The 24,521-nt window shown below is 53.6% G+C and overlaps 1 protein-coding gene across 6 annotated transcripts in view; it reads right to left on the minus strand.

The window, feature by feature from the left end:
- The window catches only part of PAK4 (p21 (RAC1) activated kinase 4), a 115,697-nt gene that overhangs the window by 7,382 nt on the left and 83,794 nt on the right, over window positions 1-24,521 (minus strand). For 5 of the 6 annotated variants that reach the window (XM_050928459.1, XM_050928457.1, XM_050928458.1 and 2 more), the window contains 5 exons: window positions 9,887-10,582; window positions 8,235-8,708; window positions 5,743-5,876; window positions 3,939-4,065; window positions 244-369 (listed from right to left, as the gene is read on the minus strand). In XM_050928459.1, coding sequence (XP_050784416.1) covers window positions 244-369; window positions 3,939-4,065; window positions 5,743-5,876; window positions 8,235-8,708; window positions 9,887-10,582 — 1,557 coding nt within the window. The remainder of the gene's footprint in view (window positions 1-243; window positions 370-3,938; window positions 4,066-5,742; window positions 5,877-8,234; window positions 8,709-9,886; window positions 10,583-24,521) is intronic. The other variant, XM_050928461.1, reaches the window with a different exon arrangement.

Genomic DNA, 24,521 nt, shown 5'->3' on the forward strand with positions numbered 1-24,521 from the left:
CCCCGTTTGTATCCCCGATTTGGGGGGGGGGGGTGTGGAGGGGGGAGCCTGAGGTGCCAGTTTATTACCCAGGCACTAAACTAGGGATCGCCCAGGCCCTGGTTGTTCATTTCCCTGCCACGCTGTCATTTCCATCTCCCTTCTCTAGCAGTGGCCTCCCTCAGCCCTTTGACGAGCCTTCTCAGGAAGGGGCCAGGATGAACTTCCCCCCTGGACTCCAGGGCCCTGCCCCTCTGGCCTTACCTCTGGTCCATAAGGTAGTCGGGAGATGAGCTCTGGCGCCATCCAGTAGGGGGTTCCCACCAGCGACTTCCGCCGCGGGACCTCTTTGTTCACTTGTGCGCAAAACCCAAAATCAGAGAGCTTCACCTAGGGAGAGAGGAAAGGAAGAGGGTTGAGAGTTAGCACAGGGACAACGGCTGGCAGCTGCAAGACTGGCCTGCAACTCCACAGAGAGAAATCCCTGACCCCACCGAGAAAGAGAGACCAAAAATGCAACTGACGTGAGAATCATGAAGAAGCAACATAGGAGTAGAAAGTTTAATTCTAAAAACAGCCTAAGCTGCTCAGCATTTCAGTGATCAACTCTGGTTGGCAAAGTTGTTTAGTTTTTAAGTACATAATTCCGTCCCAGCCTCTACCCGCTGTGATCAGAATCTCCCAAGTACAAGATTTACAATCCCCATAGTCAGAAGTGTAAGAGCCTCACAGGAGTTTATCAGTGTAAACAAAACACCCTTTTCACATTGGTATAACTCCAAAATGGCTCAGATTCAAAAGCAAGCTTGGCAGGCAATTAATCCGTAATAGCTAGGTTAGAATAGGTTTGGGCCTTCTGGATGAAAGGGGGTGGGGAGGGAGAAGAGACACAGGGAGTTACTGAGATTTCAAAACCTGCTATTGAACGGCATCTGATGGCAAACGCCCTGAGAAATTAGGCGGATTTGCACAGTCAGATGGAAAAGGGAGCCAAAGGAAAGCTCAATCCAGCTTTTTTTAATTTAAAGCACGTGAAATGCAAATCTGCACGAGGGACTGAAGCCGCTTCCGTATGATTCGCTTGTGAGGAAGTCAGATTTGCATCCAAAGGGGAGCCTGGGGAATCAAATGGACTGCACAGAAAGGCATGGACAGGCCAAGACTCGTGCCAGGTGGAAACAGAGACTGGTTTGTTTCATTGCACAGTCGTTTCTAGCTCTCGTGGGCTGGGTTCGGCTCTTAAAGAAGGTGAACTTGAGGCTTGTAACCATGCTGTTACGACCTAGAACAGAGCCTTGCCATGAGCCTCAAAGGAAAAAAGAGCCAATTACTTTGGCCCTATTAGGAAATTAAAACGACGAACAACTTGATTTTAAAACGGAAGGGTTATTTAAAGAGAAAACATGGATATTCCATTACCAGTCTGAGATTTAGCTCATTTCTGCAACGCTCTGAAGATGTACATGTGGGAAAAAAGCGGTTTTTGTTCTGCTTTCAAGGGGACACAGTCAGCTAACACTATCTGAAGGGTTTTTTTTAACCTACTTTTTACAACCGTGTGTAAACGGATGGTAATTGAACCAGATGAGAGAAAACGCCACTTCTTTCCCCACATTTGTTTGCAGGGCCCAGTCAATTTCACGGTTTCCCCCGCACAGCCCGCTCCCCTCCTCTTCCCTATACAATGGAAAAAGCATATTCTACATCAGTAGGAAAGGAGGTTGTAAAAAGAGTAGGAGAATTTGGAGAAATCCACACCCCTGAGCGACACAATTATACCAACCTAATCCCCAGTGTAGACAGTGCTGTGATGACGGGAGACACAGCTACCGCCTCTCGAGGACGTGGCTTAACCACAGTGAAGGGAGACGGTCTCCTGTCGGCACTGCAGCACAGTGCTCACAAGCCCCTAGTGACGACAGGGCAGCGTGGAGTTCTCACGCGAGTTAGCACATTGACATGGGCTTGTCTGCACTCCGTGAGTTACCGCAGTCTAGCTAGTTCTAGTGAGCGTGGCTAGACTGCGTAACACCCGTCCAGCTACGCAGAGTGGTCGGATTAGCATCATTCCCCCCTGAAACTCCAGCGTCAGCAGCACTCGGGCATGAACAACCCTCCTCTAACGGGCCGGCTTAAGGCGCCACTTAACCCAAGCTAGAGATTTCTGGGAGTCGGCTTAGGGGCAACACTGGAGTTGTGCCTCAGGCTAATGCTGCGGAGGAGACGAGCCCTGGAGGGGAGCTGTAGCCAATGGCAAGAATCCTAGGATGGTGTCCCTGATGAGGCCATGGTGCACCGGGTGGCTGAGCTCTGTGACTTTGTCCTCACCCACAACCATTTCAGATTTGGGGACAACAACTTATACCTTCAAGTCAGTGGCACTGCTATGGGTACCCACGTGGCCCCACAGTATGTCAACGCTTTTATGGCTGACTTAGAACCTAACGCTTCCTCAGCTCTTGTCCCCTTACGCCCCTATTCTACTTGTGCTACATAGATGACATCTTCATTATCTGGACCCACGGGAAGGAGGCCCTTGAAGAATTCCACCGGATTTCAACGACTTCCACCCACCATCAACCTCAGCCTGGACCAGTCCACACAAGAGATCCACTTCCTGGACACTACAGTGCAAATAAGTGATGGTCACGTAAACACCACCCTATACCGGAAACCTACTGACCGCTATACTTCCCTACATGCCTCCAGCTTCCATCCAGGACATATCACACGATCCAAGCCCTAAGATACCACTGCATTTGCTCCAATTCCTCAGACAGAGACATACACCTACAAGATCTCTATCAAGCGTTCTTACAACTATAATACCCACCTGCTGAAGTGAGGAAACAGACTGACAGAGCAAGACGGGTACCCAGAAGTCACCTACTACAGGACAGGCCCAACAAGGAAAATAACAGAACACCACTGGCCATCCTGTACAGCCCCCAGCTAAAACCTCTCCAGCACATCAATGATCTACAACCTATCCCGGAAAATGATCTATAACTCTCACAGACCTTGGGAGACAGGCCAGTCCTCACTTACAGACAGCCCCCCAATCTGAAGCAAATACTCACAAGTAACTACACACCACACAACAAAAACACCAACCCATGAACCCATTCTTGTAACAAACCCCATTGCCTCCTCTATCCCCATATCTACTCTAGCGACACCACCAGAGGACCCAACCACATCAGCCAGACCATCAGGGGCTCATTCACCTGCATGTCTACCAACGTGATGTATGCCATCACGTGTCAGCAATGCCCCTCTGCCATGTACATTGGCCAAACCGGACAGTCTCTACGCAAAAGAATAAATGGACACAAGTCGGGCATCAGGAATGGAACATACGGAAGCCAGTAGGAGAAGACTTCAATCTCCCTGGACACTCAGTAACAGATTTCCAAGTAGCCATCCTTGAACAACAAAACTTCAAAAACAGACTTCAAAGCGAAACTGCAGAGCTACAATTCATGTGCAAACTGAACACCTTCAGTCTGGGCTTGAATAGGGGCTGGGAGTGGCTGGCTCACTACAAAAGCAATTTGCCCTCTCTTGGTATTGAAATCTCCTCATCAATTGCTGGGAGTGGACCACATCCGCCCTGACTGGATCGGCCTTGTCAGCACTGGTTCTCCACTTGGAAAGGTAACTCCCTTCTCTTCACGTGCCAGTAGACAATGCCTGCAGCTGTAATTTCCACTCCATGCATCTGAAGAAGTGGGGTTTTTTACCCACAAAAGCTCATGCCCAAATACATCTTTTAGTCTTTAAGGTGCCACCGGACTCCTTGTTATCTTTACGCAGCGATTTATCGGTTGTGCCCCTAGGTGTCGCTGTCCTCACAGGAGAGGGCACAGCTGATTCACCCAGCTCCATGCAGTGCAGAAATCCTCTGTTAACGCAGGACTCCCCAGCACAGCTAAGGCAGCTGCGTGCGCGTCACTTACCTTGCCGTCGTGGGTGAGCAGGATGGAGTCGCTCTTAATGTCTCGGTGGATGACCCCCTGGGCGTGGAGGACAGAAAGTGCTTTCAGGACAGCCAGGCAGACAGCGGCAATCTGCTCTTCATTCATCCTGGAAGCAGGGAAAGGTTCAGAGCCCTGACAAGCTTCCCGGTGCTCTGCAGCAACAGGGGGAACTGCCCTGGCATGGCACCCGGCATCAGACCGGCGGAAAGTGCTTTGCCAGCTCAGACCCACCCTAGGTGTGGGAAGCATTATTACCATTTCGTAAATGGGGAACTGAGGAAGGACTTGCTCACGGCCCCACAGCGAGTCTGGCAGAGCTGGGACGGAAAGTCCCAGCCTGCCTTTAGCAGATACACCCAGCTATGATCGCGACCTGAACGCGATGGGCTCGCGGAGAACTGCGGACCAGCAAGGAAGACTCACGTATAATGAGGCGGAGGTGCCAGGCAGAAAAGCAACTCAGAGAGCGGCTCTGCAGCCCCACAGTGGGTGGGTCCCCATCCCGCTCCTAGGACAGGATGTGCCTGCACCCTCAGACTCGCCTCTGGGGTACAGCTATGCTACACACCAAACCTGGGCTCTAGCCCCACCATCTGCACAGGAAGACCTCTGGTCTGGGTTTGGAGGGGTTTTAAGCCCAGCTAGCTGACCCAGCAGCGTGGCTGGGAGTCAGGTCTGCTGGATTCCATCCCTAGCTCGAGTAGGGGTTGGGGAGTCAGGATTCCTGGGTTCTGTCCCTAGATTTTAGGCTCTGCTTTAACTTGGGCTGGAACCATGCACTCTAAAGTGAGGACAACAGCTAAATCACTGGGGCTCTGATAACCTTCCAATGCCCTTCCCATAATTCCCCCGACGGGGAGACAAGTTCTCCCACAATGGACTGTGCTGAGACACCAGGAGTATTCCCCAGAGAACCACAGACTGGGTTCTCAGACAGTAACTCGGGGAGCGCCTGCAGAGCGGTTGCTCACACACAGGCCAGGCTAGCTCAGGAAGTCCAGGCCAGCCATCCGAGCTGATTGGCCAGTGCAGATGTAGCCTGTCTGGGGTTGCCGCTAGTCTCTTTGGGTGGCTCATCCCTGCAGAGTGATACAGTCCTCATGCTAGCCTCACCCGGGTCTAAGCAGCCACACTCAGGTCACAGGTGCTGCATTCCCCCCCAAGGGCGTCGCTAGGGCTTCGGGGGGCACATCCCATGGGTCTTCATGCTGCAGGAAGCTGAGTCGCTCTAGGCCTCTTTCCCAGTGAATGTGTCTGTCCTGGGCACACAGAGAGAATTGTGGGTAGGCACTGGAGGATTGTCCGTGCTCAGGGATTTAGCCTGCGTCCTCACTGCAAAGTGGGCAGGTTACCAGCCTGCACAAAAGCCTCGCTCAGGTCCACAGGGGCCAGCTAGCCTGGGTTTCCAGCACTGCTGAACTCGGGTGAGAATTGGGGGAGCACCCAAGTTAACCCTGCTGTGGAGAGATACCAACAAATAGAACCTAACTCTCCATCTCCCTTCTGAGCTACCTGTTTCCACGGCTCCCCTCTCCTGCCCTCCGGCTTTTCACACTCCTTAGCTGGAGCTACTGAGACCCATCCGGCCTGGTTTTCCTGGTGTCTGCACTGCCAGGCACAGGCCTGGAGCCTGACACACACGCTCACCCCCTGGCATTCCTAGTGCTCCTTTTCTATCTACGACTTCCACGCCGCTGCCAACCTTGCTTCAGAGGCTGGCATCAGAGGGGTCAGCTGGCCCAGACGCAAGGCCCCAGGGCAGGAATTCCCACCCCCGTCATACCTGGTGTGCGTTACGATATCCGTTAGCGCTCCGCCTTCTAGGAACTCCATCACCACCCACAGCTCATCCCCCACCAGGTAGCTGTTGTACATCTCCACCACGTTCTCGTGCTGGTAGTCCCTCATAATCACCACCTGAAAGGCAGGGTGCAGAGCGGAGCGTTATGGCCGGCAGAAGAACGGGGCTGGCAATGTAAACGAGGACGCAGCTCCGTGACGTACAGAGGAAAAGCCTTTTTAGAAAGGAGAGGAAAAGAAACCTGACTTGAATGTGGTTCCCTAAAAGGCAGGGTTCACCCCACCAGAAATGCCACCCTAGGGCCTAGCTAGAGATCGGCTCGGGCAACACTCGCTCTACAAGGAGACTGTATCCCTGTGGCATTTGCCATGTGGGCAACGGAAGTAACAGAGGGAGAGGTAACAGTAAGTGCTACTGGGGGAGGATTGGGCGTTGCTGATTCGGTGATTGGGGAGGAACGAGGCTAACGGGGTCCTGCCCTAATGAGCCCATGCTAGGCATGCATGGGGGAGTGTCTATCCAAACCCATCAGCTGAGCCGGCGTAGTGCAGAGAGGGCCCAATGACCAGCCAGTGTCGATCCTGCGTCCCCCTGCGCAGTCCGGAGACCCTGCACTACGCTAGCTTGGGCTCGGCTTGGGCTGGTGCTGAGCGCACGGCTTTGCCAGGCAGTGAACTGAAAGGAGGATGTCGTGCGGCGCCTTCAAGCAAGCGGGTGGCTGCACTTGGGGAGCTCAGGGTCAGACAGATGGCCCAGGGTTAACACGGGCCCTTAACAGCTCTGCATCAACAGGCCTGTTTGATCAGCTACATTCCCCTGAGGTGCACTGTGTGGTGCTTTCTCCAGCCCAGATTAAAGAGATGCAGGCAATGGGGCTGCCCAAGGGAAGGCGATTTCTGCAGCTTCATACAGCAGGGCTCCCAAAGTGCCTCACAGCGTGGCCATGTCTTTGCCTCCTGGCTTCCTGCCCCCTCCCATTCCCTGTCCCTCACCCCCTCCCCCTGCCCAATCAAGGCCACCCTGTTTCCCAATGGCATCTGCTGCGGTTGCTCACACAGAGAAGTGATATTAGCTGCACCCGATGCATTTTTAGCTCCTTATGGTTTCGCAGCTGGAAATAAAGAGGAGCCAGTCGCCACGGGACCAGGCTGTACTGTGTGAACCACAGTGCGAGAGAAGCTGCGGTAACAGAGTCCAAGGCTAGGAAGCATCTCCTGAGATTCAGCCTGAACAGTCCATGGCTTAACCGCATCCCATTCCTCCTAATTAATCCCCTTGGGATCATCCTAAATGATGCTCCCTGCTCCTTTCAATTCGCCCTCCCAGTGCCTGGAGGTTTATCTGAGCCCTTCTCTTCTCCCCACTGCTGCCATAAGCCAGCCCGTTATTCTGAACAGACAGTGCCTGTACCCGTAACCTGCCACTGGGTGACTTTATGGCCGTAACCTTTGCTAAGGCCTGGTACACCAACTCCTTGCATCACAGCCAATGTCAGACTGGAAGCTCATGGGGAGAAGGGGGCAGGGACCCTCTGTAACTGGGGAGCATACATCGATTTTCAGAACTGACTTCTGAGTCTCGTCTCATCACCTTTCAGGGGGAATTGGCCGGCTCTGTAAAGGAATTTATGCACCTAAAGTTGCAGGCGGGCGCCTAGTGAGATTTTTCAAAATCATCTAAGCAGGTCAGGCACCTAACTCGCTCAGGCCGTTCTGAAAACCTTGCTGAACGCCCGTCTGCATCTTGAGATGGCCAAAGACCTTTCTGCCTTTATCTTCAAGGCACTCAACGTCCTGGGCCCAGGATATCTCATAGATGGACTAAAACTCTGCGATGAAGATCGCGGTCATCAGCGACACCCCTCTGGCACGATGAACAAGTTTCTGCAATAAGGGTAAAGCTCATCTGTCCAGGGGACGAAGCCGTTTCAGGGGCTGGTCTGAGACTGCGGAACGAACTCCCTCAGGAACGAAGGGTGAATTCTTTCTCCAGCAGATAGCAACGCACATGTGTACAGGACGTTCCAAAACATCCCCCACCCAATCCATACTTTCCGCCCAGGGGACAGCATGACAGAACCAACATGCAGATGTCAGTCACTTTGCTTAAGGCACGTCTGGAAGGCACTCAGACTCTACGGAGATGAGCGCAGTACGAGACCGTAGCTAGAACAGAACTGTCAAGCTGATCCCATGCCGCTTCTCAATTTGGCACGCAAGCGCTTTTGAAAATCTCCCCCCCTGCCTTTTTCCAGCTGTGCTGTCAAGCACCTAGTGCGCTCCTGGCCTCCAGGTGAACACAGCGCTGCTTCAAAGCCTGGCCGAACGGCCTGCTCTCCTTTAGGATTCCAAGCCTGCGACCCAACGAAGGGGACTGCAATCCCCACCATCGCCTGTCCGGAAGGCTGGGCTCTGAAGCAGTGGGGCTCCCACCTAGGTGTGGAGAAGCTCCCGTGGGTTAGATATGCCACCTACCTCATTAAACAGCAGCTCGCGTCTTTGCTGCTTCCTCAGGTCCATTTTCTTCACGGCCACCAGCTTCCCTGTGCTCTTGACCGTGGCGATGCAGACGATGCCCGTGGAGCCTTCGCCGATTTTAATGAAGTTGTCCAGGTAGGTCCGGGGGTCGCCCGGGTCAACCACCATCTGCAGGGCGGCTCGGAACTGTTCGTGGGAGACCCGCTGGGGCTCGCGCTGCGGGGAGCGGGGCTGCTGGGAGGCCGTGGGGGGAGGAGGCGGCGGTGGCTGCTGGGAATAAGATGGCTGGGGGGCTGACTGGGGGATACGAGTTAAGTAGGGCTCTGATGCGTGTGGGGAGATTCCCGGATGGGGCGGCTCTGGGTTTTTGGACTTCGGCTGGCCTGGCTGGTGGACCCTGGAGGAGCTACTGCTCCCGCTTACTGGCCCATTGGATGTCATTTCCTGGGGCCTCGCAGACCTGGGCTCTGCCTGGAAGGAGAGAGAGAGAGGAAAAAGAAACAGCACATCAGCAGCTGAACCTAGAACAGAGGGGCCGGGAGACGCAGCATCAACCCCAGGCTCTCCGCCCGCCGACTGCCTTCGCACGGAGCAAAAGCTGCTTCCCACTCTGAAATCTTCCCTGCCAACAGGGTACAGGGAAGAAGAGGAAAAAGATGTCAGTGTGGCATCCTCCCCTGGGGTTCCCAGAGAAGCCTTGCTGAGACAGTGTCTGAAGAGAAACAGCAGTGATTAGAGAGGAGAGTTTACCTATTGCTGCACGAGAGAGACAGAGCGAGAGATCTGCACTGGGATGGCTGTGGGGAGAGGGAATAGGTACGAGGAAAGGAAAAAGAGAACCAGACATCCAGACAGCATCTACAGGTGGTTCTACTGGACACGGCCTTGCGAGAGAGGCCTCAAGCATCCGTCAGCATTCCTAACGCACAGCGCGGCGCTGCAGCCGGAAGGACAGAGCAGTGGTGGTGCAGGATTGCTACGGGGAGCGCGGTGGCCGCAGGAAAGGTGCAGGAGCGCAGTGCGGGAGAGCTACCGAGAAAGCAGCACGTGTAGAGGAGACAGGTGCTGTTCCAGGAGACAGTGCAGGGAGCAAAGCTGCGTCCGGATGACAGTGCGGTGCGGCAGCGCCAGGCTTGCTAGAGGAGGACAGGGAGCCAAGGCAGTGGTGATGCAGAGCATGCAGCCGCTGAAGGAGATCAGTGTAGTGGTGGCATCGGCTTGCTACAGGGCTCAGAGGCAGCGGTCCAGGGAACCGGCTCTTGCAGGAGACAGCATCGGCCGCAGAGCGCGCAGCTGTTCGAGAGGAATGAACCATCTTTGCTGCACGCTTGACGTTTAGCGCCACAAAGCACAGAAGCGCCCAGACAAGCAGGAAGATGGCCACAAACCATCCCGCCACCCACACCAGCAGCCTGCCAGAAACACCTGGTTTGATACACCTTAAATCCATCAAGAGTGGATATGCCTTATGGAAGAAGCCCCTCAGCGGAGGATTAATTCCTAAAGCAGAGGGTGGGTGCTTTGCCTGGGAGGGTGCATCTGCTTTGGGGGCACTGATGGCAGGTTGGGAGTGAACCGAGTGCAAACATGGCTCAGCCTTAGCTGCCAGATAGTCAGGATCATGGCCCGAGGGGTGGGGGAACCTTTACCTGAGAACCTGTGCCCCTGACAGGGTCAGTCTCAGCTCGTGGGTACGTATTAAAAGGCCGGCCGGTCTGCTGAGCTGTCTTCATCACCCCTTCGGAGACGGGGATGTTTGGAGTCCGGATATTGGGCCCGGAGAGCGGGCGTTTGTCCCGCGGGGACTGCGGGCTTTTCTCCCCGGTGTATGTGGACTTGGGTCTCTTGTCGGAGGCGTCGTTGCGATCCCTCCTGACCACGCGGTCAGCCGGCTCGCTGTAGTCCCTCTCCGCCGGGTAGTCCCGCCTGCCATCCCGGTCATGGGCTCTGGGCCTGCCCTCCTTAGAGGGCTTGTGGTACTCAGGAGGGGGTGGCCTGCCGCCAGGGTGCTTGGTGGATTTGCTGCCGGGCTCCTGCCCTCGGGGCTGCTGTGGCTGGGCCCGGTTCTCCTCCCTGTCCCGGTTCCTCTCCCTGTCCCGATCCAGCTCGTTCCTGGCCTCATGGCGAGTCCTCTCTTTGTGGTCCTTATTCCTGTCCTCGAGGGGCTGGGCTTTGGCCGGCCCCTCGTTGAGTCCGTTCTGGTGGAAGAGCTGGTCACGGCGGGGCTGGAGGGGGGGGCTGTCCCGGCGCAGCGAGTTGGAGCGGGACACCGACATGTTCTCAAACTCATCCAGCAGCCAGGTCAGGGAGCCGTCCTTGGCAGTTTTGTTTCCCCGCACGATGGTCTTCATGCAGGACATGGGATGGGGGGGAAACAAAAACAAAAAACAGACACACAGAAAAGAAAAAAAAAAAGGGAAAATGAAACGTCTGGTGGTGAACATGACATGCCTGGTGGCTGCCACACAGCTCAGCTGGGAGCGACACCAACAGGGACAAACAAGGGGCAGATTCTTAACACCTACGCCTCCACACCCCCCCAACCTGCACACAGTCTCCAGTCCTATCCACCTGGCCTCTCTGCCAGCAGAGCACTGCTAATGGGTATGGTGCCTGCTATGGACTGAGAGGAGATCCCCACCAGCTCATCTCAGGCAGCAGTCACCGCAGAGCTCGCTGCTAACCTGGGACAGATCTGAGCTGGCCTCCAAGCCAGTCAGTAGCTAGGCTGGGGGATTTTACATCTTTCCTTGATGTCTCTTCTCTGCAGGTTAGAAAAGCCTGAGGAGTTTAACACTCCCAACCCCACCTCCTATGGGAACATGTTTTATCTAAACGGCGTCATCTCTGTCCATTTATGCAGGACATGACTTTTCCTCCAGCTGTGTCTGATGATGGCACGGTCCTCCCCTTCTCACCTGGCTGCCCTGTCTTACCAACTCCAGCCAGGAGAGGCAGACGCTTTGCACGGGCTGCGGGTTTGTGCACCCCTCAGTTATGAAACGGAAGGGCTTGCTCGCCTGTCTGATCACGCAGGGACACGCAGCAGTTACAAAACTGCAGCCTGTGCCTGGCCCGACCTGAGCGTGTTTGTAGTTTGCTGACAAAAAGAACTGTGACGGTGCACATCGAAAACGTCACCAAAACAACCCACAGACACCACGTAACTCAGAACGAGTGCCATTTGGCTGCTCCGCCTGAGGGCGCAGCAGAGTTGTGTGGGAGCCAGGGCTGGAAGAGCAGGGGGTGCCGCAGGTCTGGATCGCGGGACAGCAGCAGGTGTCATGTGATAGCAGGCTTGCGGGAGGAAGCAGGACAGCCCCGACCTTTTACAGCAGAAAAGAGAAAAGATCACTGGGTCCATACACAATGTGTGGCAGGGGCTGTAGAGACTTCTGCATGAGGTGTCCAGCACAACGGGGCTGCAGGTGATAGCGAAACAGAAACAACACAGCAGTGCAGGCACGAGGTCACCCCAAACAAAGCCATCCTGCTAGCGGCTGCAGCAGAGGGACCCGTCCTGGCAACACTAGGACCCTCACCAGGAAGCTAGTTAGGGAAAGGAAGAGGGAGAGGAGAGAGAAACGCCATCCACGGGGCCAAAGAGGCGAGCAGGGTCTGTAATGGAGACAGAGTTAATACAACCGCCAGCCGCGTTTGAGCTCAGGTCAGAGCCGTCTCCACAATGGCTCATCCGGTGCCCGAACCCCACCGACAGCTTCGAGGGCTTGCAGTCAGCAGCCGCTCCGATGCGGGAGAGGAGCTGAAGAGTAATGCAGAAGCTGGAGCAGAGCACTTGCACCCCTGCTTGTCAACTGTGCCTCAGCCTGGCGTGCTGAGATGTTGGCTCCGTTAGTGGCTAGAGCAGGGGACTGGAGTCAGAGCCTCGGCGTGGCCTGTGTACAATGACCAGACAGCAAGTGCGGAAAATCGGGACAGGCGATGGGGGAGACTGGGGGCGGGAGAATAATAGGAGCCTATATAGGAAAGAGACCCAAAAATCGGGACTGTCCCTATAAAAATTGAGACACTTGATCACCCTAACCCCGTGTGAGAGAGCTGGGTTTACAGGATGGGGACACTCAGCTCGTTACAGAGGGGTGCTGAGAAGCTATTCGTCAAGCCCTGGATGACCCTCAGAGGGAAGAGGAATGCGAAGAATTGCTACTACACGCCAGAAACAGAGTCACTTTGGACTGTAGTCACCAGACGCCCCATGGCCAGGAATTCCTGGGACCACAGATTATAAAAGCCTCCCAGCAACTGCGTTTTAAGCTGCTCTGCAGAGAACCTCGCGCCTCCCTCCCTGTCGCTTGTTTACACTTCTACACTCTCCTGTGTCCCAGGAAGCACAAAACGCCTCCGCAGCCAACTCCCTGGGCTGCCCTGTGCCAAGCTGCTCTCCCTTCTTTGCAAAGCTCCAGCTCGGCCTTCTCTCTGCCCGTCTCCAACTCTGCTTCCTACAGGCAGCTGCTTCACCAGCCCCAGGCGGTCCAACCCCTTGCCACAAGAGTCGTCTTCCGTGCAGCAGCCACTACCAGGAGCGGCCTTCCTGTATCTCTCCGCCTTGCCTTCCCATCTGAAGTCTCAGCTAGGGATACAACTCCCTTCTTCCTGGCCTACGCCCCTGTCTCCCCCTCATCTCTGTACCGCACAAAACCCTGCATGCACACAGGAAGACACGCTGCACAATACAATACAAGGCCTAAGTCTGCGGGGCAAGACTCCGCAGCGAGGTCAACGGGCCTTCTACCAGAATAAGTCTTGCCAGAGAAATCCCCAACTCATCAGGGAAGATCCGAGGGCCGCTCCGCCTCAGGGCTGGAGCCCCATCAGACTCTGGGGATTTGATTTAATGGCCTTGGCTCGCGTCTTGGACGCGAGTGCGGAGAGGCCTTTGTTTAGCCACAAACATGCTTATTAACAAAATGTGCAGAGGCAGCAGCAGCTCTCTCCCCCAGGGGAAGGCTGGCCGACATCCAGCTGCAGCAGGCTCTCCGCAGGACTCTGCCTTCTCCCCGGTACTGGTTGGAAGCCTCGAACTCCATTTCAGAGAAGTCAGAGCAGGGGTGGAATATATTTAGGCCGTTTAATGCTTCGAGGCCCATGTCCTCCAGAAACCTGCCCATGCCAGGGCTTCTGGGATCACTGGAAATTCATGCAGTGACTATTGAACTTGTAACACACGTGTGAGCCCACTTGGTGCTGATAACTCCCGGGAAAGCCTTTCAAACAGTACAGGCTTTGAGGCCAGACACTCCTTTTTCTAGATTAGGAAGTGAGGCACAGCGAGATTATGAGACTTGCCCAAGGGCACCCAGGGAATAGAACGCAGGTGTCCTGACCTTTAACCACTTCCTCCTCAATCCAGGAATATTTGAGAGTCCGATCACAGACCCTGCTCTATCCAGTCACCGAGGACTTCCTTCCCTTGTGAATCTAAATATCTGGAAGACCAGTGTCCCACACTCAGTGGCGGACCCAGGCCGCGATGATCCGCTGGTCTCTAGAAAAGTAAGAAGGTGCCACCTCAAAGCAGGAGGCACAAAAGAAATTGAGACTATTTGTAATTTGTACGGTCTTTTCTTGCAAGTATCCTGGCTGTACCTGCCTCTGCTATGGCGCCGAACAGGCGGCAAAGTTACGGGAGAGGTTCTAAGTTCTAGTAACACAGATCATATTTCCCAGGATCCCAGTCAAGTGGTTATATAGCCTCGGAATCCAAAAGGCACTTAAGGAACGGATCAGCGTGGTGGAGTCATGTCCTGCAAAGGTGCCTGCTCCCTCCTTCTGCTCCTGCCTTCACTGCACACTGCTGCAGTCCTCACCACGGCCCTCCCAGGCAGCTCCTGGCTGCCCTCTCCTCCCCCAGCCCTGCTTTCAGCAACTGGGGTGGGGACGGGGGAGGGTGACTGACAGCACTGGGTAATTTATGGGGGCGGCGTCACACATGGAATGACAACGGGGTTTATTTTTAAGCCCCTATGGCAGTGCAATGCGGCAATCCGCCTCCCGTCCCCCGCCACGCTGTCGCCAGCACTCCCAGAGTACTGCAGGCCATCCTCAAAGCTGCTCCCCAGCCAGATCAATACGCAGGGGTTTGCGCCAAGCCTCTGATTGCACAGCACAGAGATTTATACCGTGTAGCGTCTTTCACGCGGAGCACACGGCTGCCTAGTGGCCGACAGGAAAGAATCCGGCCAGAGCAGCTGAATCTCATCCAAGCAACCCTGTCTGCAAAAGCTCGAGTCCCACACTGCCAGGGAAAGTGGCTTTGGATGCAGATGCAAGAAGAACCTGCCCCTCAAGTGTCTGCGGGCCTAGGAAGACTCTCTCACCATAGCAAGAAGATTTGACCAAGGGGGCAGCCAAGCTAGGGGCTGCGCTGTGAACAGACAGATCCCAGTCTGGTGGACAGCTGGGGGAACAGAGGTGAAAGGTTCAGAGGAGATCCCTGGCAATGAAGAACAGAGTCAAGTCTGACCAAATGCCTGGCCCTTTGCCCCGTCTCAAGTAGGTCTTCCCTGGCCAACCTCAAACGGCTGAACAAGTTCTCAATAGCTGCATTCTACTCTGCCTGCACCAATGCCTTCTGCTCAAAGGCCCTGTGGGGAAGAGACCCATTATCCGTCTGGCCCAGCAGGCCAGACATTTATAGTGTTGTATATTAACGATTACCAGCAAGTATCCGACAGCGTCACTATCTGATGGCACGGGTGGAGAAGGCTCACGTAGGAGCAGCAGCTGCTGTCATGTTTCATGCCCGTCAGCAGCCTCTGTGGGGACACTGCAATACCGAGCTGCAAAGCCACAGACCTACAGAACCGCACACAGTTATGCCAACTCTATCGCACGGCAGTGAACCGTGAGCAATGAGGAAAGCCAAGGCACGCCGGATTGACATTGTCGCTCCACGGTAAGTGGCAGGACAAGATTAGCAACGAGGATACCCACAGCCAAACCCTGCAACAACTTCCAGCAACACTTGTTCAGTTTCACCGGCGCTCTTGGTTCGGACAGATCAGGATGGAAGCCGAGGAATTCCAGAGCTTGTTTACAGAGGAATGCCGCCACGGGGCCAGCAGTTACACAGGTGCCAAACGCTTCAGATAAGACTGCCAATGATGGACAAACTGACAGTCAGGCTGCCTCAAGGTCCTACTTGGAGATCGAACCAGGAGGGCGCTTGATCTGCAATCAGACTACTCTGGCCCTCTGGGACATGCCATGATGATGAATCCCACTACCAATCAGTGGAACTAGACTTGGAGGACACAGTGGATAATTGGCTGAACACGAGCTCCTAGGGTGATACTGTGGCCAAAAGGGATGTAGAAAGAGGAATCTCAAGCAGGAGTAGGGAAGTTATAGGAGCTCTGTATTTGGCCCTGGTGTGACTGCTGGTGGAGTGTGTGTTCAGGTATCCACAATTCAAGAAGGACATTAATAAACTGAAGAGGGCCAAAGAACCACAAGAATGATTTCAAGGACTGGAAAACCAGCCTTGTAGTGAGACTCTCAGCTCTCAATCTCGTTAGCTTAACAAAGGATAAAGAATGACATGATCACAGTCTACACATGCCTACATATGGGAGACAAAAAATGGATAATGAGGTCTTCAGTCTTGCAGACAAAGGTCTAAATAAGATCCAGTGGCTCGGAGTTGAAGCGAGAAATTCAGCCCAGAAATAAGGTGCACATTTTTTAAACAGAGAGGGTAGTTAACCACTGGAACAGTTTACCAAGGCTTGTGGTGGACTCTCCATCATGGCTGTTTTTCTAAGAGATCTGCTCCAGTTCAAACATGAATTATTTGGGGCAGGTCTCTGGCTTGGGAGGTCAGACAAGTTGACCTCAGCCCCCCTTTGGCCTTATAGTCTATGACTGAACTGCAAACATCAGCAGGAGTCCCCTAACTCTCTACTCATAGGAGTAAGCAGCCAGTGCACCTCTAATGAAATCAAGGTTACTATCAATTGACACCAGTTTAAGTCAGAGGGGAATCAGAGCTGACAGGCTTCCAACAGATTTCAAATAAGATGGAGTAAGTGAGGCAGAGGATGAGTCCAGGGAAGCTGACCCACAGATGCTGCAGAGAAGGCTCTCCCATACCCCAGCAGGGAGACTGCACGGAGGGGCAGAGAGGGGAGGCTAGGCGTGAAGATGCACTGGAGCAGGTCCATGGTGGACTTTATGAACACCCAAGGATGGCAATTTCCCACCGGATCCAACGCTGAAGGGGAGTTGGGGGTGGGGTGGGGGGCTCTTTGAGGATGGGAGTGAGGTGGTTAATTCGTACATGAAGACAGGCAACAGAGGCCACAGATAGTCAGCAATCGGCCACTACATCAGAGCCAGCCTCACCGCATCCCATGCGGGAACGGGGCAGGTTGAACTCAGCCAGCAAACAATACTCAAGTGCATTTATCAACAAGCCCATAAGCTACCCTGAATCCAACTCTTCAGCGCCTACAAATCCACCCAGCTTCCTCAGGTGGGCAGGCTCTCCCTCCCTTTGGGGGGAGGGATAGCTCAGTAGTTTGAGCATTGGCCTGCTAAACTCAGGGTTGAGAGTTCAATCCTTGAGGGGGCCATTAAGGGTTCTGGGGCAAAAATCTGTCTGGGGATTGGCCCTGCTTTGAGCAGGGGGTTGGACTAGATACCTCCTGAGGTCCCTTCCAACCCTGATATTCTATGATTCCTCTTGGGGGAGACGGCTCAATGCAGATCACCAAATGCATTCCAAGCCCCTTCACACCTAATCCAGAAGTTCAGAGGAAACCCAAAGAGGCCTAGTTGAATGAGAGCCAAACCAGGGCGCCGTGTGACCCTGTGCTCTGTAAATACAATGCAGCCAGTTTTCATGTGGCTCTGTGAGAATATAAACCAGCAACGCTGCGGGTGGAAGATGCAGAGGTTAAGCAGAAAGTACTGGGAATCTGGACTCCCAAGACATAACCCCCTTCTGCCACTGACTTGCGAGTTTCCAAGCTGAAAATGGCGTAACCTTAGGCACGTCATTGCCCCCCCCCCACCTCGTTAAGAGGATGCACACTCCTCTAAGCCAGCAGAGGAGGGGTAAGCGCATAATGCCAGCACCAGAGCTTCCTGCTGGTGCACATGGAAAATGTGCACCACTGGAAAGGTAGGGGTGAGGCAGAGGAAATCAATGCTCCAACCAGACTGGCTTAGTGGGCATGGTAATAGAATTTGGGCTCCTGCTGGCTGGTATCAGGTTTATGGACGCCCCATCCCCAGCTGAAGGGCAGCCTTTCACACAGCTACTGAACAAAGCTGCTGAAGGCGGCATGACAGACAAGTGCATGGTTAAGTCTGCAGCCTAGACTGACTGTCAGCACAGGAATACAGCTCTGGCAGACACGTGTGACCCAAAGCAGGAATACAGCAGGGCGAGAACTAGAAAGGAGGCAGAAAAAGGGAATTTGTAGCAAAGTGTACACAGGCGGAGTTCCCACACTGCTCCGAACTGAGCGTGCACAAAGACACCCTACTCTAAACTCAGCCCCTACAGGGAGTTTGCCTTGATCTTTAACAATAAAGGCAACATCCCTAAAGGACTGCTGTTCCAAGGGTTTTCCCTGCCAGACTCCCACGTTCCTGCCCTTAGTTCCCTCTGTCTCAGAGAGGGACACACCAACCCACTGATATCCTAGGCCGGAGCTAACAAGACGCCCGGCATCTTCACGAAGTGTTTAGCACCTGACATTAAAGTGACTTGGCAGAAGAACCCTGGCATTCCAAGGCAGGGTCCTAAAACAGGCCACCTCACCATGTTATACTGGGCTACAGCAAGAGAAAAAAAACAAAGTCCCCCCTTGTCCTTCCAACACACCCAAAAGTCATACTGTGACCCAATCCCACAAAGCTTTGTTGGTACAAGGGATTGTGGGACATGGTGGGTCTCACAGGAGAAGTTTCTGGCTAATTTGTTGGTCACAGACTTAAGAAAGTTGCAAATCCCAGCCCTATAAGGGAATATGGCAGCAGCATATCTAAGGGTCAGACTGCAGAACAGAAACAGGAGAGCTGAATTCTAGTGCCAGCTCTGCCACTGACCCACTGCTCGGCCCTGGTCAAGTCACTGGCCCATGACTTGGCAACAAGGGCACACTGTTGACTCATATCCAGCTTCTCGTCTACTGTAAACCCCAGGTCCTTTTCTGCAGAACTGCTGCCTAGCCATTCGGTCCCTAGTCTGTAGCAGTGCATGGGATTCGTTCTTCCTGAGTGCAGATCTCTGTACTTGTCCTTGTTGAACCTCATCAGATTTCTTTTGGCCCAATCCTCTTTTGGTCCCCAATCCTTTGTGCCTCACCCACCACTGAAATGCAGCCATCCTGGGGTGGGAGAACTGCATAACACCGCCCAAATGTTCAGTTTAAGAGCCATTTTGTGCCTGGCCCATGCCGGAGCTCTATGACAATATAAATAATCAATTAAAAAAACCCAAAGACTCTTCCAAACCACTGGGGTCAGCACCAAGCCAGAGGGGGGAGCCCCAGCTACTATTACACTCCCACAGGTCGCTCCCTTAAGCGCCGATGCCACTTCCTGCAATCCCTAGGGTCAGCTTCCTTGGAGGTCTCCCGTCACAGGCTGCGGGCCCAGCAGGCCTTTGCTTAGCACATGCGATCGGAGCCTGACACAGCAGAGCTACAGCAGTCAAACATGGGGAAAAGCAGTGATCTATGGTGGGCTTCCCTGGTCTGCCGTAGCAGACCAGGAGGCCGCAGAGATCTCAGCGGGGGCAGATTCACAGCACTCTCCAAGTCCACAGAGCCACCAAGATATGGCACTCATGCCCACCGCTTTCCATGCGGCTCTTCATTGCCCTGGAAAGAAGCCCAGGGTGCCACGAAAAACACTCTTCTTGCATGGTAACTGGCAATTTTCTTTGCAAAAATTACAAGATGGAGCAGCCTCTGCAACCCAAAAAGAACAGGGCTATTTCCTCTTCTGTCTGGGACGGGGCTTTATTTTTAGCCCGGTCGGCAGCAGATGAAGGAGGGCAGAGCTTTCATGCCTGCAGCCCGCAAACGAAAACCACCCACAGCCTGGTGCAGAGGAAAGGAAACGGGGTGGAGAAGACCCAACAATGTAAAAGAAAAATCGGACTGATCCAAGGGTTTTGCTGAGACCTCAGGAAGGACGGTCTCCATCAGGTGGCTCAAGAGACAATTTTAAAGTAATTAGAGATTTGGGGCCTCTGTGAAAGGGCCCTCATTTTCCAGCAGTGTTGAGCACCTGCCTGGTGTTGCTAGGCCAATACACGTTTTAAGTGTAAATTAAACTTCTGGTTGGGCACCCACAAAAACCATTAGCCCCCCGTCGACCCAGGCATGTTTTTGCAAACCTGGGCTCCACAGGGGGTTAGGTTTTAACTGGATTTCCAAAGGCGCCTGGAGCGGAAAGACAATGCCCCGGAGGACAGAAAGAGTCCCATAGCTCCTCCCCTGTGCCACACACATGTAGCGAGGTGCTCTGCAATAGATCTATTCCTCTCCTCCCACCCTGCGGGGTATGCTGCTGAGAGAGGCAGGAGGAGGAGATGGGCTTGGCTGGTGGAGCCCAACACCGCACAGCCACTGCCCACCCTCCTCCCCCCTCAGCGCTCCCGCCGGCTTGTGGGAACGGAGCTCAGTGACACACAAGTCCATGGGTTGCCTGTTGCTTTCCCCTTTCGAATCCCTGCGCTGAGCGGCACCAGTTTCAGTGCCAGTTGAGGGCCCTATTCAAAACTCGTCAGGAGCACCCCGCTAGCACGTATGCAGGCCTACGGTGTAGCCATAATGAAACGCTCGCACCAGAGCGGCTGGTACTTGGTGCTGGCCCGACTTGTGTTACTCGTTGGCTGGGGCTGCGTAATAAGCTCCCACTGAGCAACGCTGTCCACGCAGTTAGAGAGAAGGGGTAGCCACCGGCTACCTTTTCAGGAGACCGCAGGCCACTTTCCTTGATTTAAGTGGCAGGCTAGCAGGGCAGGAATCACAGGTGACCTTCCAGGTCAGGCCCGCTGAACCGGGGACAAAGATCATGTTCCAATGCTACTGATTACTGCTAACCCCGGGGAGGAGGGGCCCCTCGTAAAGCCAAGAAGGGATTTCAGTGAAAGGCAGGCTCTTGCAACTCCCATTTTCCACTCAGTCCCATTAAATGAAGGAGAGGAGGGAAAGATCTTCGCTTCCGCCAGAAAACTAGCTCAGCTCAACCTGTTTGTGTCTCATAATCCCTGCTTTTTCTTCCCCTGTTGCCACAGCAACTCATGCAGGGCAAACACCGGTCCCCCTCCGGATTCCCATGCTGCTGAGCTCAGCAGATCAGAGCAGGCAGAAGGCTCTGGCGCACAGCCAGAGCCAAATTAGTACCGGTGGGTGTGGTGTGGAAGGGGATCAAGTAATTCCCCAGCCCAACCAATTCTCCCTCCACCCGTCTCTGCAATTGATTCCCCTAGGGAGACTGTTTCCTCAACAGGTGAATCCCCTCCCTCCCCTCGGTCACACCCCTGGCTCCGCAGTTCCCAGTGCTGGCTCAGCCAGTGCTGCAAGAGTCCAGCTGAGCATGTGTGAAAACCCAGGCGCCAGCTTTCTTCTGCGCCATGCCCGCTCCGACTCCACCCCTTCCCCAAAGTCCCTGCCCTAACTCCACCCCCTGCCGCTATTGGACCTGTTCCCAAATCCCCGCCCTGGTCCCGCCTGCTCCCGCAAGCAGGCTTACCGCGTGAAACAGCTGTTTCGCAGCACAAGCGCTGGGAGGGAAAGGGGAGAAGCAGGACCCAGCAGCGCACTCGGGAGGAGGCAGAGGCGAGTTGGGGCAGAGGAGCTGCCGGTGGGTGCACAGCACCCACCAATTTTTCCCCATGGGTGCCCCAGCCCCGGAGCACCCACGGAGTCAGCGCCTATGTGTGGAAAGAGATCCCGCTTGCCCTTTGGGTTCTGGTTTGCCGGTACGGATTCCGTATGGATCGTCCCCAGCAGGGAGAGGCACTCGCCCTACCTTGGGTCTCAGCCCGTGACACCTGGGCGAGGGATTATACCAGAGCTCGCTTCACAGTCCGCCTCCACGGGCCTGACCCTGCCATGTGCTGAGCAACCTGCACTCGTGGGCCCTGAAAGCTATTGGAAAGCAGTGACGGTGATGCAAATCCATCAACCCAGCGGTCCCAGCACTGAGCCCACAGCCAGTCATCCTGACCAAGACTGTCTCATTGTTTCCTCATGCTCCTCAGTCTGTCTCTTGCCTTAGATTGCAAGCTCCGCGGGGCAGGCACTGTCTTTTGGCTCTGTTTACACAGCACCAAGGAGGTCTCCTAGGTGTCACAGTAACACAGAAAGCAGCAGCAGGACTCCGCTCGGGTGCTGAATGCGGGCAGTGCAGTTCCTGCGCAGAGTCTGTGGCTCACTCGAAGCGCTTGGAGGACTGAGAGGATGGAAGAAGGTTCATTGCTACTCGATCTCACGCAGACACAGAGACCTACGAGCCAGGCTAGAACGAGCTCCCGTTTTCAGCCCTTAGGATGCAGCCAGTGCTGGGAGGACGAGGGCTGTTGGAAAAGCTGCTTGAGCAGAAGACTCGCAGAGCATTTGGAGCAGCTCCACCACAGCATTATTCACTGGACGAGCCGAGGGAATGAGGCTGGCCAGCCCTGCAGGAATGCAAGAACGGCCAGACTGGGTCAGACCAAAGGTCCATCTAGCCCAGTATCCTGTCTTCCGACGGTGGCCAATGCCAGGTGCCCCAGAGGGAATGAACAGAATCATCAAGTGATCCATCCCGTCGCTCATTCCCAGCTTCTGGCAAACAGAGGCTAGGGACGCCATCCCTGCCCATCCTGGCTAATAACCGTCGATGCACCTATCCTCCATGAACTTATCTACTTCTTTTTAGCTTCAAAACTTCTGCTGCTGCTACACTTAAGTGTTTACCACAGAAGGATGCGGGTGTCCAAAAGAACAAAATGCTGGAGCACTCAGGCAGGTCAGGGTGGGGGCAAAAGGGACACAGGTTGGATGAGGGGCTGTAACCTCCCACTTCTGGAAGAGCAGCATTGGCTTACGAAAGAAAAAAGCATCACTGGAAATGGATTCTGTACCGGCCGGGAACATCTTTATGTGCTAACAAGCACAGAGAGTTATACTTAACCCAGGGAATGCCCGTAAATGGACAGCAATTCACCCAAGGGTGGCACGCGAGCTCTCTACCAAGAGCCATTAGCCCATTGGTTGTCATAGCCATTGCAAAGTGTGTATACAAATATTCTAAAAGTTACGTTCTTAGAGCCTTGATGTTAAAGGCTGGTTACCAGGTAGTGAAATGCCTCAGGTTCTGTTCAGGCAGGGGATAGTAGACGCTTCTCTCTGGCTAGTCATTGTCTCTCTCACAATGCAAGTCTATTTTCCTATTAAGCCACCAGCTAATCTAAATGGCTAAATCCACAAGAGACAGCAGAATCTAGAGAAAGGAACGCAGCAGGACGGTGCCTCGTTTATGAAGGAAGATCAAAGGACTGGTTTGATATATCGGTGGCTGCAAACAGACCCACAGAATCCTTCCCCGAAGAGTCAAGCTGAGCATTGCTTGTGTCGTGGAAAAGGGAACACAGCCTGCCTGGCTGGAAAACACTCGTGAACAATACTTCATTAGACAGAGTATCTTGTTAAGTACATCCAGGCCAAGGGTCGGCAACCTTTCAGAAGTGCTGTGCCGAGTCTTCATTTACTCTTATTCACTCTGATTTAAGGTTTCGCATGGTGCCAGTAATACATTTTAACCTTTTTAGAAGGTCTCTAAGTCTATAATATAGAACTAAACTATTGCTGTATGTAAAGTAAATAAGGTTTTTAAAATGTTTAAGAAGCTTCATTTAAAAGTAAATTAAAATGCAGAGCTCCCCGGACCGGTGGCCAGGACCCGAGCAGTGTGAGTGCCACTGAAAATCAGCTCGCGTGCCATCTTCTGCACACGGGCCATAGGTTGCTTACATGGGTCTACGCTCTAGAATGCATATTACATTTTAGTTTCTATGTAAACATTTGTTCCCAATCCTCCTACTTGCGATCATTTGAATCTCTAGACTTTCTTAAATAAACTTTTACGTGTTGTCACTATAAACCTATCCAAGTGCTGTGAGCTCTCACGCTCAGGACAGGCAGTAGCAAGGTGTCTGCCAATGCTGGGTACCTCCCGGAAGCGTCCCATTTAATACCATTAACATACTTTCATTCATCTAAGCCTAATCTGCAAGGTGCTAAGCATTGTCTGTTCCCATCGACTTAATTAATCAATGATCCCAGAAATCGCCTCTGGTTTTAAAACAATTCTACTTCCAAGCACCATCCAAGGGAGGGCTGCTCCTGGGAAAATCGCAACCAGCTGGAGAGAATACCTGAGCGCTGAGTCCCTGAGTGGCGCTGGACTTGGAGCTACCATGTCATATCAAAGTATTGCAAGGTAGCTCATGCCGTCTTTTCAGTAAGGACTTCTTGGAAATAGTGAGAACTTCGGCCTACAGTTCTCCTCTGACCCCCATATCTGAGCCCCTCTCAATTTATAACATTTATGCTCAACACCCTGCTAGAAAGGAATCTGCAAAGATCCCCCTTTTACAGGTGTGAAGCCAAGGCACAGAGATGACACAGGACAGCTGTGGCGGACCAGGAATTGAACTTGGGTCTCTCACAGCCCAGCTAATGCTCTCACAAGACTCTCTGTCCTCCAAGCTGGAGCTGGCTTCCTTTGAGGCGGGACGTTGACAGCTGTTGAGCTCCCTAGTCCTTGCTTCGACTTGGACATCACACTCCCTGCAATTTGCTGCTGAAGGGAAGGTGCATACAGAGCATAAAAACCAGTTTGGCCGTCTGTAACGAATATATGCAGAGGGCTGTTTAAACAAAGCCAAGAAAAGCGTTAAATGACAGGCTTGTCTTTACCAGCAACCTCCCTCATTGCTGGAACTCGGCACTTTTAACCTGTGTATCTAAAGTGCTTTAAATAGGTGAGTCGATCCACCTCCCTCATTATGTTTTTTTTAAGGCCTCCTCCCTGTAATTGAGGCACAGAGCTTTAAGTGACTAGTACAAGGTCACGCAGCAAGTCAGTAGCAGAGCTGGGACTCAACTTCTCTCCCCGACTCCCAGTCCATCTCTGCACCGACTAGCCAACAATGGCCCCTATCTCCCAGCATTCCCACTCATCCCCAACTACCCATCTCATCATTAGGGATTGAACTGGTAGCACATCGAGTTCCATACGCCATAGGAAATTCTC

The sequence above is a fragment of the Gopherus flavomarginatus genome, chromosome 18 (assembly GCF_025201925.1).
Source record: "Gopherus flavomarginatus isolate rGopFla2 chromosome 18, rGopFla2.mat.asm, whole genome shotgun sequence".
NCBI classification, from domain to species: domain Eukaryota; kingdom Metazoa; phylum Chordata; order Testudines; family Testudinidae; genus Gopherus; species Gopherus flavomarginatus.